Source organism: Stegodyphus dumicola, chromosome 9 (genome assembly GCF_044657685.1).
Source record: "Stegodyphus dumicola isolate Sdum_Otavi_A_Nest chromosome 9, ASM4465768v1".
NCBI classification, from domain to species: Eukaryota; Metazoa; Arthropoda; class Arachnida; order Araneae; family Eresidae; genus Stegodyphus; species Stegodyphus dumicola.
In genome coordinates, this window is record NC_140776.1 from 45,264,592 (window position 1) to 45,284,689 (window position 20,098).

Consider the following 20,098-nt stretch of genomic DNA (forward strand, 5'->3'; position numbering starts at 1 on the left):
TGGACCTTTTATATCCAAATAAATACAAATTAGTATGGTCTAAAAAACAAATATGTTTTGAAAATATATTACATAACATTAAGAAAAATTTTTGATATGTTAATCAGAAAAATAATAGGGGCCAGAAACAACAATTTATATGTGTATAGATGGTAGTGTTTAGTGTGTTTAAAATTTCGATCATGTATGAAGATTCTTTGAGTAAAGAGTATAAAGTAAAAAAATTCTTAAATTAAAATTTTTTTTGAATTTTTGTAATCTAATCAGAATTATATTATAAAAGAATCATAGAATTTAGAATAAGATTTATCATATAAGTAAATATTTCTCATGATAAAAAAATTAATCTGGATTTTTTGATATAGTCGCACTTCTGCATTATTAGGAAACTAAATGCATGAAACTTTCATATGTTTTGCTCGAATCTGAAAAATTAGGCTATAACATTCTTTACCGAAACTTTTTTAAATTGTTTTAAGCAGTCTTTCAAAAATAATTAATAAATTAGTATTGTAGTTATTAACTAAATTTATCTTTCACTGGTTTGTAAATTTGCAATGTCCAATTTGGGCTACCTCAAGTATAGTGCAAATTACCTCTGTACAACAAGTAAAGTTTGTAAATAACTAAATATCAGTTAACTGAAATTTATTGATTCCAGGACTCGTAATTTAAATAAAAAATAAGGAAATACAGTCAAAAGTCGTTAATCCGGACTCGTCGGGACTTCGGCGATTCCAAATTATCGATTTTTCCGGATTATAGATCATCAGTTTAAATCTCGTAAGATGGCATGCAGAAATTCTAAAATTAAAAATGTGAAACCGTAATTTATGAAATAAAGAACAATTATGATCTAAAGGATATCAAAATTTACAAAAAAAAAAAAAAAAAAAAAAAAAAAAGCTTAATATTTATTTGTTTACTTTATTAAACATTTCTTTCAATGTAAGTTGTTTAAGTTGCTTCGTTTTATGTGATAATACTTTCTCTTTAATTCTATAAACAGACATAATTTCTTGTTCAGTTACAAAGTTCCGCTGTTCAAGTCCCGTTAATTGCTGTGCCGAGAATACCGACTAACTTGTCAATCAAATTTTTTTGTTTTCACTAACCTCTCTGTCACATTCTTCATGTCTTTATCCATTTTTTGCAGCAATTCCACTTTTTGTTTGTTGGACATCGAAACATACTTTCGTTTTGTAGATCCTTTGGAAGTTCCAGCATCAGAAATTCTGTTTGACATAATCGAAAGTTCAAGTTTACTTTTATAAAATTGCTCTTACAGTCTGCAAAAAATAATAAGCGGGATCCAATTCGAAGATTAAGGAACAACGCAATCATTAACATTAACTGAAATAGATAATTAGATAATTTTAGCTTACACCGTCCGTTATACATTTAACACGCAGGCAAAAACGTATTCTGCACTTGCGCACACGCATATGGGCAGTCGTAAAGGTCTTATGCACACGCGTAAACGCCTATGCACATGTGTCAACGCTGCGCATGCGCAGAAAGTTTTTAGCTTTGAGGTCCGGATTATGGGTGTCCGAATTAACGACTTTTGACTGTAGTAGAAAGTAATAGCATAAAAACTAAACTCAATGTTGCAACAGCCCAGTGGGCCACGGACTGCAGTGCCCCGAAATCTGCTTTCTTGACCTTGCGCCCCTGGGTGCATCAGCATATGCCCTGGGCAAGTGGTCAGCTTGTCGCAGGACTCCCGGTGTTTAGTACCCAAGTGAACTTGGTGCTCATTTTATCGACCCATCTGAGGGATGAAAAGCTGAGTCAACTTGCCCAGCTCAGGGATCGAACCCCGGACCTGTGGTGTAGCTGCATGATGCGCTAGCCACTAGAAGGTAATAGCATAATAGGGAATAAACTATTAAGGGTAGCAAAAATGGCTTAAAAGAATTTAAATTTTTGTATGCCTAGAACTAAACTTTTAGTTTGGGACAGTAGAAGTGATGCAACGTAGCTAGTGTATGGTTAGAGATTGCATACATACCATTCTATTTAGTATTTGATTATCAGATTTAGTATTTCAACTCTTGTATGAGGCTTAATTATTTGTGTAGTCTCTCCTGTTTTGAATTTTTCACACTGGGTATACCTTGGCCAATGTTGCTACCCTTAATAGTTTATTTATAGTGAGATGGTAAACTAACAAGTAGGTTCAGTTATTCCCCAACAAATGCCAAATCAGTAAGTGCCTAGCTATTTGAATAAATGAATAACCATAGTATAGAAAGAAAAAAAAAAGTGAGAGAGATTTGAGTAAGATTATGTATGGGCATGGAAAAGCTACCGAACATGTAACAGTCACTTTAAAACTCTGAGCGGCATGACCGGCTTTATCCGGTGATGAAATTTTTTGTCACTTGATACATATTAGCTTAAGATATTTTGCTTTCTTACTTTCTTTAATAATGTAAATTTAATCTTGATGAATGTAAGTTTATGAAAATAGAGGCTAAAATAAATAGTTATACATTTAGCTAATAAATGCTGCATAACTACAGGTCTTCATCACAAATCCAAAAACCCTTGCCGCTCAGAGGGTTAAGGAGATGGTAGTTTTAACTGGGAAATTTAAGAATATGAATGTCAGATTGAAGAGTGCATCTAACTCTAATTTAATTAAATGCCTTCATTCTTTTTGAGATTTTAAGGTAAAAAAAGGACCAAAAGAAGGGACAGTATTTTACCTTCCATTCTGGATGATGAAATTCAACTGGCATTTTTCTTATCCCAGAAACGCGATACGTATTTTGACACAAAATCAATCTTTTCTGAAATGATAGGACAATTTTTTTCCATATTTCGATTCTATGATTCAAATTTTCCCTAAAGTCTTGGTATGAAATTTAAGAATTTATTCAAAAATTTATCTCGGCACAGTTTTTGCACTTTCTAAAAAGAATACAAAAAACATTACACAATTTTCATACATATTTTTAAATAAAGATGGAGTTAGATTTAGAAGGCCAAGTTTAATTGCAATTAAAAAGAAAGTAAAATTAATTTTTTTTTATTTTATTAATAGGCACAGTATATTATCTTAATATGAACGTAATTCAGTTTGTGGTCAGTAATGTTTCACTTTAATTTTGCGTGAGCAGAAAAAAAGTATTGGTTCTCCTTTGCTTCTACTTTATATTATATTTTTTAATCACAGTGGTTGTTATTTTTTTAATTTAGTTTTATTTTAAGTATTTGAGTTACTTGGTTGGAACTTGGTCCTTCAAATAGTTATTTTAAAAATGTTTGTTTATTCATTCGCGTTGTGTACTTTAAGCATGTTTATTCATATACAGTACAAAGTCCGTAATTCAGACATCCATTATCCAGAATGATCTATAATCCGGACCTCAAAGCCACAAACTTACGCATGTGCGTAATGCGTTTACACATGCAGGTAAAGCGTTTACCCATGCACACTTCCAATAGTGAAGAAAGTGACAGAGAGGTATTTCAATTGACAAGTTAGTCGGTATTCTCGACACAGCAATTATAGGACTTGAACAGTGGAACTTTGTAACTGAACAAGAAATTTTGTCTGTTTATAGAATTAAAGAGAAAGTATTAGCACAAAAAAACAAAGCAACTTAAACAACTTAAATTGAAAGAAATGTTTAATAAAGTAAACAAATATTAAGTTTTTTTTTTTTTTTTTTTTTTTTTTTTTTAATTTTGATACCCTTTAGATCGCTCTTTATTTCATAAATTACGGTTTCATTTCTGCATGCCATCTTACCAGATTTTAATTGATGATCTATAATCTGGAATCACCAAAGTCCCGACAAGTCCGGATTACAGACTTTGTGCTATATATTATATAATAAAAGCAAGGAAAAGATGGAGCACTGTTGATGCGTAGTTATCCTATATTGAAGAGGAAGTATTCTGATTTCGTCATAAGCTAATGTAATGTAGCTTCGTGTTGACTTTGTAAATAAAACTTGGCAGTTGAGGCTATTTTAATTCCTTTTTTATTTCCAATTGACATTATGTTGCCACAGATCACTGGCACCCTAATCGTGCCTTTCCACAGAAGATTTACATTTTTTATATTGTTGAGATAGAGAGCAAAGCTGAAGTGCGTAGTTATGCAAGATGGAAGCACGCGAAGAGAAAAGTTTTGGTTTACAATGGTAGTGTCAGTTTCCAGTTATTATGTCATTAGCTCTGCGTAGGCCATGCAAAAAAGAGAGGAAAGGAAAGATCTAGCAATGACGCAATGCAGAGAAGTTATTACGAGTTTTAGAATAGAGAGGAAGAATTAATGTTTTATCGTTAGTTTGAATTATAATTTTGATTCACATATGTTTTATCTTACATATATATATCAGGGTTGCCACGCTACCTGGAGAACCGGGAAAAGTCAGGGAATTCGAAAATTGACCAAAAAATTCAGGGAAAAGTCAGGGAATTTAAGTATTTTTGTCAAAATCTGGAAAAGTCAGGGAAGTTCATACAATGATTCCGCCAAAAAAGCGATTTTTGCGCCGACGTCGGAAGAGATAACTTTTTTGGCGAATTGCCTATCACGTGAGTGTCTGCTGGCATAGAGCCAATTTTCGCATCTCCAATTTGATTGCCTTTTAGAAAGGCAAAGCAACTTTCCCGCAACTTTTGGTTTCCAGTATTCTCGAGAATCGCATGTGCAGTGCATGAACTAAAGAAAGTACATGTTCTCGTATAAAACAAAATGGGTTTAATCTTAGTATACGGTACCATGGAGGTTAGAATCAAAGAATATGTATTGTAAAGAAGGAAAACCTCTCTGCAACAGACGTGGTTCCGTTCCATCATAGAGGGAAACAGCTGTGCATGCGTGATATATCTGCCGCCAAAGCTGGAAACCGGTGTCGAAGGTCACGTTATCAAGAGTTCATTAAATGAATATCCTTTAAAATTTCTTTAACCACTTGCGCTAAAAAGACGTGCCTTTTGTCTCAAACTGCGAGCGACGTGAACACCACGTCGATAAGCATTTATCGCAAAAATGAAAATAACATGGTGCACACGTCGCCTAACAACGAGATTGTGTATTTCTCGAGTTACAGCTCTGGATTGCACTCGCAGATGCAGAGCGGCGTAAATGAGACGCTTTACCACTTGCTATATTGTAGCGCACGGCACCGCAACCGTGAAGTTTAGTCTTAGTGCAAGTAGTTAAACTCCAAATTAAAAGAAAATATTTTTTGGCGCAAGTAAATTAATTCATAGGTTAGTAATTTTCAGGGGGGGGGGAACTACGAAAATCCGTTTTTAAAATTATTGCGAAAAATCGAAGAAGAAACGTCCTTTGATAAAACGTTTCTTCTTGGATTTTTCGCAATAATTTAAAACGGATTTTCGTAGCTTTCTTTTTGTCAAAGAACGTTTGTTCTTAACACGTTTCTCAATTTCCGGTACACATCGCGGAGAGGGAAATTCTGGCCGCCAGGTTCCGTCGCCAAATCCCTTGGCAAATTTTCCCTCCGCATTCTAGCGGCGTAATAGCATTTAACTTGTATGGAAAATTTTCTTCTTTACATAGACCAAAGAATTAGAGATTCTTTGCATAGACGTTTTTTGGTTAAAATAATCTCCATGTATGGATTTGGCGACATGATGATGCGCAGTAAACGGGTCATTTTGGTCTTGGCGACAATTTTCAAAATCGTGCCAAAGCCTTACCGTATACTAGAATTTTACCGCAAAATCTTTTTAATAAATACCTTGCCATTTTGCAGTAAAATAAAAAATAGTAATCTGTCATCTAGGCTAACCATGTAATATAACTATATTCGCTAAAATATCGTTGATTATTCTAATTCAATTTTTAAGTAATTATCTTTATTTTTATGTTATTCGTAAAATTTAATGATGCTTCTTCCCTCTAAATTTATTAATTATTAGTAAATAATATTTCTAAATTTCAGGAAATTTTCTCTGGCATAATCTTGAAATTAATTCTAGCAGTATGATGACATACCATCACGAAATTTAATGCACATATTTTTTCTTATGTATGCTGCGAACTAAATATAAAATACCTCAATTTATTAAAATAGATTTCTTTCTTTCGTTTAGCTGCAGAATGTCTGCAAAAAAAGCCTTATTTTATTCCAGATTGGGAAGATTCTAATCTCAATCTTCAATGGAGAAAACAACAACTATTATAATTATATTTGTGTTTTCAAGTGTTAAGGTGCTTTTTAAGAACATACCTCACACAAATTAAATTTACCTAAAATCTAACCTAACTATTTAGCATTGCGTTGTGATTTATAAGGACCAGATTAGCCTCGTGTTGAACTGGTGATGATCATGAGTAATAATTAAATAAAACATACATTTGTTATCCAATGTATATATCTTAAATTTTATTAAGTTTCTTAAGTGGAAAAGTAAACAAAATGATCAAACAGAGTATACCAAGAATAATTAAGAATAAATGTCCTCTGGGATTTATTGAATAATTAAGTGAATTTTCTACATAATACAAGTAATACCATAATTTACCTCTTAGCGTAGCCAACGTACATTACACGGATAGACTGGAATTTTCTTGAAACGCACCTGGAAAACCTGGAAAAGTCAGGGAATTTCATTCTCCTGTTTGAGTGGCAACCCTGATATATTTTTTTTAAATTTGATTATATGTATTTGAATAGCATTTCGTCCCAAAGAATACTTTGTGACCCAGTATTCATCATGATGCGTTTAAAAATTCATTCTGCATTAAAAGAGAAAATACATTAATGCACGGTTATACGTCTTTCATTGGACCATTCTGAAAAGATATAAAAATGAGAAAGATGTGTAATCTCCATTTTAATTTAAAATTCATACAAATAATTTTCCACAGTTTTATCACTATGTCATTGCGTTACAGAATTTTATCATCCTGCATACAGTTTGTTAATGTTATCCATATTTCCGAATGAGCTCAAATTTTTAATTTTTAAACTTTCAAGAATCAAATAATGTAGCATAAAAAAGGCTCAATTTTATGCAAGTAAACAAACAATATAACATAAAAAAGGCTCAGTTTTATGCACATAAATAGATAAATTAAGTCATATTTTAATGATTGCCCAAGAGCGCTCTTTTAAAGTTTAATATGGTTTATCAGAAGGGATTATTTATAGGGATGGTTTGGGTGAAATAGCAAAATATTTTATGGGGTACTAGATCAGTATACATCTAGTCTAACATGGGAATGTTATATACCTTCTCTACATTTAAAAAGTGAAAAAAATACCTAATATAATTTTATAAAAATATTTATTTTTAGCAGATATATATATTTTTCATATCTTCTATAGTAGCAGTTGGGTTGTTTAATTTGAAAGTTATTTACATGTGTATATTAAACAGTTTCATAATTAATTTCTGAAAATCATTACAATGTTATAAGTAGCTCAAAACTAGATGATATAATGTGAAAGAAAGCTCTTGTAAATATAAGTTTTAAATTTTAGGTTTTAGGATCATTAAAGCATAAAGTTGACAGCTACTCATACACAGTTGATAATTATGAAGAACTTGTGAACCAAAGCAAACAGTTTCTACTTTCTAGGGAAGAGCATCTGCCTCTTCCTCTTGGAAACCGTGTTTATTCTGATTCTTTATCCCGTGCCCGCTGCTCAACCGTTCCAGAATTACAAAGAGGTACGTATTTATTTTTACATTTTAGTGATATTTTTTAATGTGTGTTTGTTTGGCAAATTTGGGCAAGCTTCTAGAAATTTCCATAACTTCTTGGAATTTTCAAAAAATTTGTATTTATGTGTTTAAGTGGCTTTGCATGTGTTGTGTATCAGTTTGTGTGCAAAAGTTATTTATAACCTTAAGGTTTATTTCATGAGTTTAGATGAGCACACTTGGTAAAATCAAGAAAATTTGTGCAAATAATTATGATGAGCTATGTAACATAATAAAGGAATCTGTCTATCACTTCCTGATAAGAGATTTCAGTTTTCAGACAAATGCCATGGGTTCGATTATGAGGACAGAATCATGCATCCATCTGTTTGAAGGCAAGAGGTTTTAGATATTAATGCTGCATGTACTTCAGCATTGAAATGTTTTTGAGTATAAATTAAATAAGAAAACTTTCTGTCTGTAACTTCAAATTTACTTTGGACTGTAATACAAACTGAGTAATTCATTACTACATAGTAATCCTTTTTGAAGTTGATGATGGCAGTAAATTCTAGCTTAGCACAAATACCTTAAATTATGTATATAACAGCAGAATTGGAGAACATTAGCTATATAAAAGATCTATATTTTATTGCAAGATATTAAAATAAGTATTTTACTATGTTTTAAATCTGCTATTAATGGTTTGAATAAAAAACATAGTTGAAAGGATGCAGAACTCCTGTAAGTTGAAAATAGTAATTGGCCATGTTTATAATTTATATCATACATGTTCCCATAAAAGAGACTACTGAAAAACATTTACACTGGAACTGGTGTTGGTCGTAAAAATTACCAATCAAATTTGAGCCATTAAGCTGCGTTCAGATGGCAGCATAAAGAGCATAGAGGCATAGTCACAAGGGCATAAAATACGGGAGTTCCGTTCACACCTGTGAGATGGGTGTCTAAGCTGTGGCTAATGAGAGAAGCTAAATTTTCACATGCGTGGATGTGTCTACACCTTTCGCACACTGTTTTGTAGCTCGATTGATTTCCTGCACTCACTCTGCTTGTTTTCGTTATTTTGTGTCATGGCTTTTTCAGCTCACTACAAAGTTTTACTGGCTCAACAGAATGCTCTTTTATATGCCTTTCTTATAAGCCAAGAGGCAACAGAAGAAGGTAATAAAAAAAAAAAAAAAAAAAAAAAAGAATGGTCTAGAGATATTTTTTTGGAAAGATCAATACTTGGTTGGCACATATTTCTGTGCAGAGCAATATGAAATATTTCTGTATTGTACTGTAGTACTCTCTATACGATAAACATGCACATGCATACTTATATATATAAAAACGTCTTCAATTTTTATATATAATTTCTCTTAGGAGAAAGACGATATTCTAAATATGCCTAGTTAAAATAAAAATCTTGAGGATAAGTGACAGGTAGCCTGTATATAACATTTTTCCATTTTGCAGGTATGAAAGCAGTTAAGCGGAAAACAGTACTAACCATACATTATTATTATTTTCTTTTAATTTTCAATCAAAAGGAACATGTTTCTGTGCTTAGCACTCCTTATTCACTGTCACTGTCGATCAATACAGTAGTTGGCTGCACTACCATTATCAATTATTATTAGTACTAGTATCCCACAACTGGTCACCATCACCAGCAACCACAACTAGTACAATACTATGAAACATTCACCCAACAATGTATTTTATGCTCAATCATTAAATACATTTTGCTGTGTTGCCAGATGTATATACATCTATTTCTAATAATTTGCATTTCTAAGCCGTACCCCTGAATTTTATATGCTTTTTCTGGGAAAAAAAAAAAAAAAAGAGGTTTACACTCGACTACAGTACATAGTAAACACTAACTTTCAGGAATTTTTGTGCATAGTTCTGCAAACTGGTATGTTTACATCATATGAGTAATTCAAATTAAACTCTGCTCTGCTGTGAGATGTCGTAGATGTAACTTTCTTCCACGTGTGTTGTCAGAAGAAAATACTGTGACGTTGTGGATGCTTCAGTGAAAACGGAATCAACACTGGTATTGGTGATGCATCACTTTTTAATAACACAACATATCACAGATACAACATTAATACATTTAGAAAACTTTAGTAGATATCCGAGCTGGTGACACAATCAGAGACGTTAACGAAGATGGTACTCGTCATCACTCGACAAAGTCTCCACACCTCAGCTCGCTGGCGGAGCTTCCCAAACTCTCTCTGACAGGCGTCTCAACAGAAGTCTCATCTCTTTACGCATGCGTAATTCTCAGTTAAGTCGTTGCCATTCACAGTTCTTTAAAATAGGTGTTAAAATGAATTACAGTCCTCGTAGTGTGAGGAGATCGCTAACGAAGTTCTCTCTGGTCGAGAGCATCATAGGTTTTTCTCAAGAGTTCAGGAGCGTTCTTTACAATACTTTTAATGATTCTTCATTTGCTGACAGATTATGACAGTTCTTCACTCACTGGCAAATATGCATATTAAAGCACTAAAAAGAGTTTAATTTCAACATATGCTGTCATTTCTATTTACAACCAATATCTCAAAAGTAATTTCACATTGACAAATTTTAGATACCCAAGTCTTCAAATACAACAAAATTATAAACATTCATACCTTATCCAGGAGTTTCTACCAGAGAAATACATGAATTTAATGATCAAAATTCCATTCAAATGATAGTAATAAAGAGTTAATAATAATAACAAATACTATTCATTAAATTATAGTCCATGTTATGAATTATGTGTGCTATTCAGTTTCATTAAAAGTAAATTCCTTTCATGCAGAACGTAGTTAAAAAACAGAACATCAACAGGAGACAAAACTGTCTAGACTGTTGTTTTAAGGATATTTCACTACATTTTTGCCTTCTTGGAATTCATAAAAAAAGATTAATCTCAAAAGATTAATCTTTTATTACTTATACAAAGCTTATACTATTGAATTGACTGTTGTGACTATTCTTAAATAAGTGAAAATAATTTTTCTTTTCTTTTTTTTTTTTTTTCTTTTTCTTTTTTTTTTTTTTTTTTTTTTTTTTTTTTTTTTTTTTTTTAAGTAATATTTTTACTATTAAGAAGGGGGGGGAAAGATTCTTGATTTTATGTTTTAGTAAAACTAATTCATGAAGTTTGTTTGGAAAGAAAATCAGCATTTGAAGCAAATAGCAGTACAATATTTCCAGCTTTTTCAATAAGTTTACTCTTAATTACAAAAATAATTAAATAGGAAGAAAATGATAGTAATAATTCATAAAAAATAACAAACAGAAAGAAAGTAATAATAATAATTTACACAGAAAAAATAAAATTTTTGCAAGCATGCCTTTTTTAAAGAATTTTCATAATAAAATGAAAAATAATGGATGGTATCAATCATCTACAGGACATACACAGCGTGCATGATCCTGAGCTTAACTTTCACTTAAGAACTTTATTATTTTATAGTCCAATTATTTTCAATTTATTCTGAAAACTAATTAAAAAATGCATGTCATCGTCGTAGATTTCTTGCGAGATCAACTCATTATTTCGTTCAGATACGATTACAACTCATTCGGATACGATGTGCTCCATATTTAAAAAAATGTCGCCTTCGATGTGACAGCAAAATCATCTAAAAAAGCCACTTCATTTTAGCTTCACTCTGATTGGTCGACGCTTATCCCAAACTCATTGTAAAATTTAAAACTTGAGCCTTGTACCATGAGCCTTAAACCAGATTATGTGACGTAGCACAGGCTGGTTGCTTTGGCAACGCAGCTCGGCTTTAACCACTTATGCCCTTTATGCCCCCATCTGAACACAGCCTTAAGGGCAGGAAATCTGCTAGGCAGAATAACATAAGACAAGCTGAATGTCAGCATCCATTGTGTACTGAATAAAACAACAGACTACAACTGTACGATTCAATAAATTTTTCCCAGATATTTTTTTCCCATTTCAATTTTCCCAGATAAACATGCACTATTGAACACATTCTATAGCAAATACCCACATGTGATATTACAAATAAAAGAGTCTCATCTGCAACAATAGCCATCACAGGGCTTGTACAATCCTTAGGTTTTTTTTTTTTTTTTTTCCTTAATTTTACTCATCTGACATTTTTGTATGTTTGTTTACAATTGCCATTTTGAATGTGAATGAACATTTTGGAGGAATATTTTTGGGAATGTATTGACAAATATTTATTTGATGGATAAACGTTTAAATTCTTTACTGCTGATTTATGTAAAAGTTGGACACTCGAGTTTTAGAAATGAAGCCCTGCCTCAGATGAAACACAAACATTTTGAAATAATTTGTTTTTTGCGAATGAAGATTTCGTAAAATATTACATCAAAAACAATTATTCGCATTGTGTGGTATTAGTTCTTTTATTATTCAGCTCTAAATTTGGCGACTTATCAGTATTTTGACGATTTTAAGATCAGTTTGTATTAAAAAATTTTTATTCGGAGATTTGCAAATTTTTTGAGGATTTTTTAGATACATAATAAATTGATAAATATCATAAAAATAATGATAATATATTAAAATTACATTTAAGAAATAATGTTGAAATAAAACATTTTTATTTTCTCCTGCCATATTTTAAAATAACATTACATTCCATTTTGATGACTTCAGAATATTTTTATTCTGAAAAATAAACAAGATAATAAATGCTATAAAGCAAAAGTTTCCAAAACACTTCTTAGGAAAAAAAAAAAAAAAAAAAATGCTATTCTAATTATTTAAAAAATAATTTCTTTTAATGACTTTTATATTTTTTCATAGTAAGTGTAATTGATTCAAAATTTTTAATTGTGTCTGAATTTGTATTAAAAAAATCTTCTGTCTTTTTGTTCTTACAGAGTTGGTTGGGATAATTTTTCTTTAAGATTTTAGACCTTGTACCTTGGAAGGTTTAGAAAGGATCTCAAGGCAAGATTTGAGACCTATAATTTCCAGAAAAACGTGATGAAATGAAAAGTGTCTTCATCGTATTAACATGTAATGGATGTATTTTGTAGGAAATTAGTGATGAATTTTTCTTTTGGAGAATTTTGGAAAAAACAGTGAAAGCAAAACTGAATATTCTCATTTTGATCCCAGAAATCTTTCTTATAACATACAGTCAAAAGTCTTTAATCCGGACTCGTCGGGACTTCGGCGATTCCGGATTATAGATCATCAGTTTAAATCTGGTAAGATGGCATGCAGAAATTATAAAATTAAAAATATGAAACCGTAATTTATAAAATAATGAGCAATTATGATCTAAAGGGTATCAAAATTTACCAAAAAAGAAGCCTAATATTTATTTGTTTACTTTATTAAACATTTCTTTTAACGCGCGGATGCGTAAAGCATACCTTACTCAAAGCCGAAATTAGAAAATTGCAACCAGAAAACTATGTGATTTGTATTCGTGATATTTATAATGACGAGGAATTTGATTTAAATCATATCAAAGACGGAGTACATCGAAATTAAATACTACATTTAGTAAGGAATTGTAAGCCGACTAAAATAAAAAAATCTGCCCTGAAGATAACGATAGTGTTGACAGATCAACTTCCAGTTCATTGCGCGCCGCGACGTGCCCCCCGCAGAGCAGCGTGAAATTGATAAACAGATTTCGGAACGGTTAGATAAACAAAGGATATGCTTTTATCCATTTTTTGTAGCAATTCGTTTTTTGTTTGATGGACATCGACACATACTTTCGTTTTCTAGATCCTTTGGGAGCTCCAGCATCCGAAATTCTATTTGACATAATCGAAAGTTCAAGCTTACTTTTAGAAAATTGCTCTTACAGTCTGCAAAAAATAATAAGCCGGATCCAATTTGAAGATTAAGGAACAACACAATTATCAACATTAACTGAAATAAATAATTAGATAATTTTAGCTTTTACCGTCCGTTATACATTAAACGCGCACGCGAAAACGTATTCTGCACTTGCGCAGATGCATATGCGCAGTCGTAAATGTCTTGCGCGCACGAGTAAAACGCCTATGCGCATGCGTCAATGCGGCGCATGCGCAGAAAGATTTAAGCTTTGAGGTCCGGATTATAGATCATTCCGGATTACGGGTGTCCGAATTAACGACTTTTGACTGTATTATCTTCCATTTATTTCCATATCTTTCCACACACGAACATTGAAGCAACCGAAGAAAGCAAAGAAATTGAAAACTGACAATTTATTAAAAGATTTATCATACAATATGACTCAGTGCCTGCCCTAAATTCTAAAAATTTTTTCATACTGATTCTAGCTCCAGCTCTGACTTTATATTATTTCATATTTATTCTCAATACTCATATTATTAAAGAAATAAAAGTAGCAGTTTCCGTACTTTCTAAGTACAATCATTTCTTTAGAATAACAGAAATCTTTAATTAAATATGAAAATTCGAAAACAAAGAGGAAATACATTGAAAAAGAAATTGGTTTTTTGAAGAGAATGAGAAAATTATTCTTCAAAGGTACATTTATAAATTACGAGGTGAAGTAGAAACTAGTGGGACATTGATTTGTTTACTAAAATAAACTCAGATGCTAAAAGAAGGGAATTAATGTAAATTAGTTGAAATATCTGAAAAATTTTCAAATTAACCCTTTGCGGTCGGATTAAATTTGGAAATGGGTATCGTATTGGTCAGAATTAATTTCCATCGATAGAGCAGGGATACATAACATGCAAGTTTACGATGGATAAGCAAGATTTAGTAATTCTTTTGTGAACTTTAGATATATCTTTATTCAATACACTAATCTAGTGATATGTTTTTGTATAAAAATTATGTTTTATAATTCCCCTTCATGTGATATTTTTCAAAACACTCTCCAACGTGCAGGCCAGGTTTTCGAGTGCATGTATCACAAAAATAGTTGGTTTGGTGCCTTCCACCCTTAATCTTTCTGTTTGAACATACACTCCAATCTTTGCTTTTTAAATTTTCACAGTGCGACAATATATGCAGTTTTTCTTTAATTCTTTCTTCCTTATCGCAGGTCGATGGTCTCCCTGGTTTTGAATCTGCTCAGTCACGAAAATCAGCTACCGTTTGTGCCACAATTTTTGGACAAACATAAAATTTGGCATAGGTGTCCTGTTCTCTCTTCTAGCTGAATTTTGGGGAATTATTTTCGAATATTTTAGGAAGAGAGAATGTCTAATTACTGATAAATACAATTTATAAAATATTCTTTGGAATTCTACAAGGTATCATCGAACGTTGTCGATTTCGTTACGTTCAAAAGACAGCTGACCACTGCGTCTTGCATGGCGAGCGCTGGGTCACAACTTTTGTTTAGATTAGATTACGTTATCTCCAATTGATGGAGCTCTGTATTGGTTCGTGAATAGGTTCTTTAGGCATTGAGGTTCGTATAGGAAAAGTGTCAACTGATACATGAATGCATACAGTATACGATTTGTATAGTTCTTTGCTGTGGTGGCTGAGAGCAGACATATGACCGGAACGGTAAAAAGGCTTTGGTAGCTGAGAGCAGACATATGACCGGAACGGTAAAAAGGCTTTGGTGGCTGAGAGTGGACATACGACCATAAAGGGTTAAAAAGATGCATAGGCATTTTGTTATTTGTGGTTGCAGCATTATAACTGTTCTAAAATGTTTTTAGTTATTTTTAATGGATATTTTTTAGGAAAAAAAAATTATGATTGTAACCATGTAATCTGCTGATTAACTATGTAATTTAATTACTTATAACTAACTGCTCACCTTTAGAAGTTATCTCTGCATGCTTAGATGAGTTATCGCCTTCTCTTATTCTTTATTGTGGATATTCCACTTGACATAAAATATGCATAAAATTCTGAACTCTTACGTGACAAAATGTAGCATTAAAAAAAAAAATCAATATACAGCTAGCTATTAGTAAAATTTAAATAAAAACCACTCATCTTTTTTTAAATATGTGGGACTATTATAAGAATAAAATTAAAATGTTTCAAGAAATTTTATAATTTAATTCTAATTACTTGAAAAAAATTATGAAGTTAATTTTATTCTTGAAATTCTTTTAAAATTAAGTTAAATATTAGATTATGTTTGATAATAATAGATTTTAGATTTATTTTATTCTTACAAATTACAAAAGTGGTGTTACAAAACTGAATTTCGAATGTTAATAATTGTTTTAGTGTATTCAGTTCCTATTTGCTTGATAGATCCTTAATTTTTTTCATTGAGGGTCCTTAAAAGTTTTTAAAGGTGCTTAATTTCCATGTGCAGAAATGTGTACAAACTTCTTCCATTCAAACTCAGCAATGTACTCATTTTATGGTATGGTTATTTCACAGTAGGGTTAATTCTTAAGATGGTTATTGTGCTGGGATGTTATCTGTATGATTCCTGGTGAAGTTTCTGGTGCCCTACTCACCTCTGCTATCTACCAGTCAGATTGCATGATCAAAATTTCGATTCTGCAAATGAAATGTTGAGATGTTTCTGTTTGCTCAAGTTAAGGGAAAAGAAAAGTGTTGAGAGCAAGAAATTTTTGGAAATAAACTTCCTTCTTGGAATCAGATGGGGGCTTTTGAAAGTGGCTAGATGTGCTAGCTGTTGCATCACAAGTAGTTTCAAATCCTTGCATTCCCTATTCTAAGGCTTAAGCACGTGAAGGTGAGAAGAGAGCCACTAATTGGCCTGTCCAAGTCTGGTGATATGTTACTGTTCAACATTTTAGTTTGAGTGCCAAATAGGGAGAAGTTTAGGAGAAATACTTAAAAATAAGAAATTGAAATGTTAGCAGTTCTCTGGAATTAAACTACAGTTCAAAACAGAAATAAGCTTCTAAAGTTAAACACAGTATCTTCAAATAACTGGCTCGATGTGGCCATAACAGCATATAAGAGCAATTTCATAATTTCTTTAAAGGGTTGTAGACTAAATAAATAACTTGCTCAACATTTCTGAGATCTATTAAAAAAATTTTAATGTTTTTACAAAATTATCCACAAAGTTAGCGATATCTGTTGTGGAGTTAACTGTTTTGGAGAAAACTTTGTCAGTGTCTTTGGAATGCATGTAATCCTGCTTGAAATTGAATATCAAGGAATTGTTGCATGTCAAATTATTTGGAGAACCTTGCAACTACTTTTAAGGTATCTATTTAAAATCTAGGGTTTCTGTCAACCTTATTTTATAATGAACATTTGCAGCTTTGTTTCTTTAGCAAATAGAAGGCTGTAAAGTAATAAAAACTAAATTAAAATTCAGTTATTTAACCCTGGGTATTTTCAATTGCAAAAACCTAACAAGCTTTGGCGCAGCTCTAGCTAGTTTCATGAGTACTTGGCTGGCGAACTAGATAACACGAAAACATAATTGTGTTAATTAAGACACAATAACACGCCAAATAAATACTAATTCAGAAGTCAAACAACAAAAATCAGCATTAATTTACAAAATTTTCACAGGACTAGTTTCGATGGTTTTACCGAACCATCATCTTCAGCTGCAAAACCGCAAATGAACAAGATAATGTTTAGATAAGATAATAATAATGTTTAGATAAGGCATCTTATCGCTAGATGATTAGGCATCTTATCGCTCATAATGTGAAATTCAATAATAAACCTTTGAAACCAAATCTAACTGCGAGAGAAAGAGCTACAATGCGCGAGATTCATTCTAACCCGGATATTGTCATTTCAAAGACCGACAAAGGTGGCCAGATAGTCGTCATGGATAAGAACACTTACATCGATAGTGTCACTAAACTCTTAAACGAAGGACCATATAATCCGATCCCTAAAGATCCTTCACCTTCGGACTTATCCAAAATAAAAACTGCCATCAAATCTTCGCAAATCATTTCAAGCAACTTAAAACATTCGCTTATCCCATCTGTTGCGAATTGTGCCAGATTATATGCTCTTCCCAAAATTCATAAAAGTGGTATTCCTTTCCGCCCTATTGTATCAAATTTAGGTACTGCCTCGTATCCATTAGCTAAATATTTAGTTTCTAGATTTTCCACTCTATTAGACAATAACATTTACACCATAAAAAATTCAATAGAGTTTGTAAAAAAGGTTAAAAACATTTCTCCTCGTAATTTACTCATGGTTTCTTTTGATGTAAAATCATTATTCACCAATGTTCCAGTGGAGGGTGCATTAAGATGTCTAGAAACCAGACTTCGCAAATTTCATTTCTCTTGCATCGAAATTGATGAGCTAATTTCTCTCACTCAACTCTGTTTGAAACAAACACATTTTGTTTTCCAAAATAAATATTACAAGCAAACTGAGGGATTAGCCATGGGAAGCCCCCTCAGTCCCATCCTGGCTGATATCTACATGCATTATTATGAATCAAAATTGTTTGAAACTTTAAACTTCCCGGCATGGTTCCGCTACGTAGACGATACTTTTACTCTGTTTGAAGGTAATAAAGATGATTTAAATAGAGTTCTTTCAACAATGAATTCTATTGATCCTGCTATTCAGTTCACTTTTGAACTTGAGACTTGCAATTCTCTTCCGTTTCTCGACATTCTGGTCACACGTAACACATCCAACTTCAGTACTACAGTTTACCGTAAACCTTCATCGGTTTGCCTTCCACCACACTTTAAATCATGTCATCCGACTAAACAAAGGTTAGCTTCATTTTATTCCTATGTTTTCCGTGCTCTTCAAGTTTGCTCCTCCAAACTAGCCCTTGATGAAGAACTAAATTATTTAAAAGCAATAGCTATTGACAGGGGCTTTTCACCCAACATTATTAATCAAGCAGTTAAAAAATTCTCATCTCAACACACTAAAAGCCACACTCTTATTTTAGGAGATTATAAAAATTCTGTTGTCATTCCCTTCTTTCCTTCAATTAGCTATAAAGTTGCACATATTTTGCAGAAATTTAACTTTCGGGTTGTTTACTCTCCCATCAATAAAATTCCAACTTCTATACTGAAGGACCCCATTCCGGATATGAATTCCTGGGGTATTTATAGGATTCCTTGCCAGTGCGGTTTAATTTACATTGGCCAAACTAAGAGAGCCTTAAAATTTCGCGTCAAAGAACATGAGGCATATGTTAGAAAAAAGGAAACACAAAAGTCTTCTGTTGCTCAACATTGTTGGTCCGAAAATCACACTTTCAATTTTTCTGCTGCCAAAATTATTCAAAAAACATCTTCCACTGGAGAACTGGATTTTCTAGAGGCATTTCACATTCATAAAAATCTTTCTGTTCTAGTTAACGATCCTAATTCCAATCCAAATTTGCCTTCGGCTTTTAGAGAAATTATGTTTTAGTTCTGGTTTCGCCAACAGATGGCGCCACTTGCTTATTCTTGTCCAGGCTTTCTTATCTTATCTAAACATTATTTCCTATCTTGTTCATTTGCGGTTTTGCAGCTGAAGATGATGGTTCGGTAAAACCATCGAAACTAGTCCTGTGAAAATTTCGTAAATTAACGCTGATTTTTGTTGTTTGACTTCTGAATTAGTATAATTGTGTTAATTTAGAAACAACTTGTTTCATCGGTTCAAAGGTTTTATAAGGTTCCATTCTTGCATACTGACTATAAATCTATGATAGAAGAACTTTGTAAGCTCTAGGATATGAGAATCATAGAATTAAGAAACTGATATAGGTCAGAATCTGATATATTATAGTCCACATCCTCACACTCGAAGGGATAAGAATACAATGGAGTTAAGGATTGTTTTTTCTCTTGCATCTCTCTTCTCTTCTGTTAATCTTCCCAAAATATAATGAAATTCAAGATACTGCCTACAATTGCTGGACGTGTTTTATAATCAGGAGAATCTTCATCATCTGTCATTATGATCATATGCTGTAATTTATACTTCCCAGCTAGAGACAAAGTATATGTGGTATGTTTTAACATGAATTGTTTCTGAAAATCATGGATGCCACCTCCAAACATCAGTGCATAGAAAGGGATTGGTAGTTCATCTTTAAATTCTGGATATTTATTGGTTAAACGTTTAGATTAAGACTTAAACATTGGGTGGCAGAAACTTAACATGAATATTTTCTGCATTCAGATTGTTAGCCCATTACATACATCTTTATCTTCTAAACTCAAATTTGAGATTAAATATAGACCTTCCAAAGTGCCATTATTTTGATATTACCAATTATTTGGGTGCTGTTTACAAGAGATTTTAATGTATTGTATCCTGGCTGCATATTTAAAATTGTTTAAAATAAAAAGATATGAATAACTGAAGTATTATTAAAAATAAATCCATTGTATCATTCTACCTAAAATTAGACTGCATAGGTGAAAATATTACTAAGTGAATTTAAAATGTGCTTTTCAAAACCTTTCTTTTTAAAGAAATTATTTTTGAAATAAAATATCTGCTAAAAGGTGAAGTTATTCCTAAATAAAAGCTAGCATTATAATTTGAGAC

At 32.1% G+C, this 20,098-nt stretch overlaps 1 protein-coding gene across 6 annotated transcripts in view; it reads left to right on the forward strand.

Annotated features, from left to right (window-relative positions):
• The window catches only part of LOC118196702 (FHF complex subunit HOOK-interacting protein 1B-like), a 113,350-nt gene that overhangs the window by 85,384 nt on the left and 7,868 nt on the right, over positions 1-20,098 (forward strand). For 5 of the 6 annotated variants that reach the window (XM_035368156.2, XM_035368157.2, XM_085823398.1 and 2 more), the window contains one exon: positions 7,482-7,671. In XM_035368156.2, the coding sequence (XP_035224047.1) occupies positions 7,482-7,671 (190 nt within the window). Of the gene's footprint in view, positions 1-7,481; positions 7,672-12,540; positions 15,617-20,098 lie in introns of those variants that run through there. The other variant, XM_085823400.1, reaches the window with a different exon arrangement.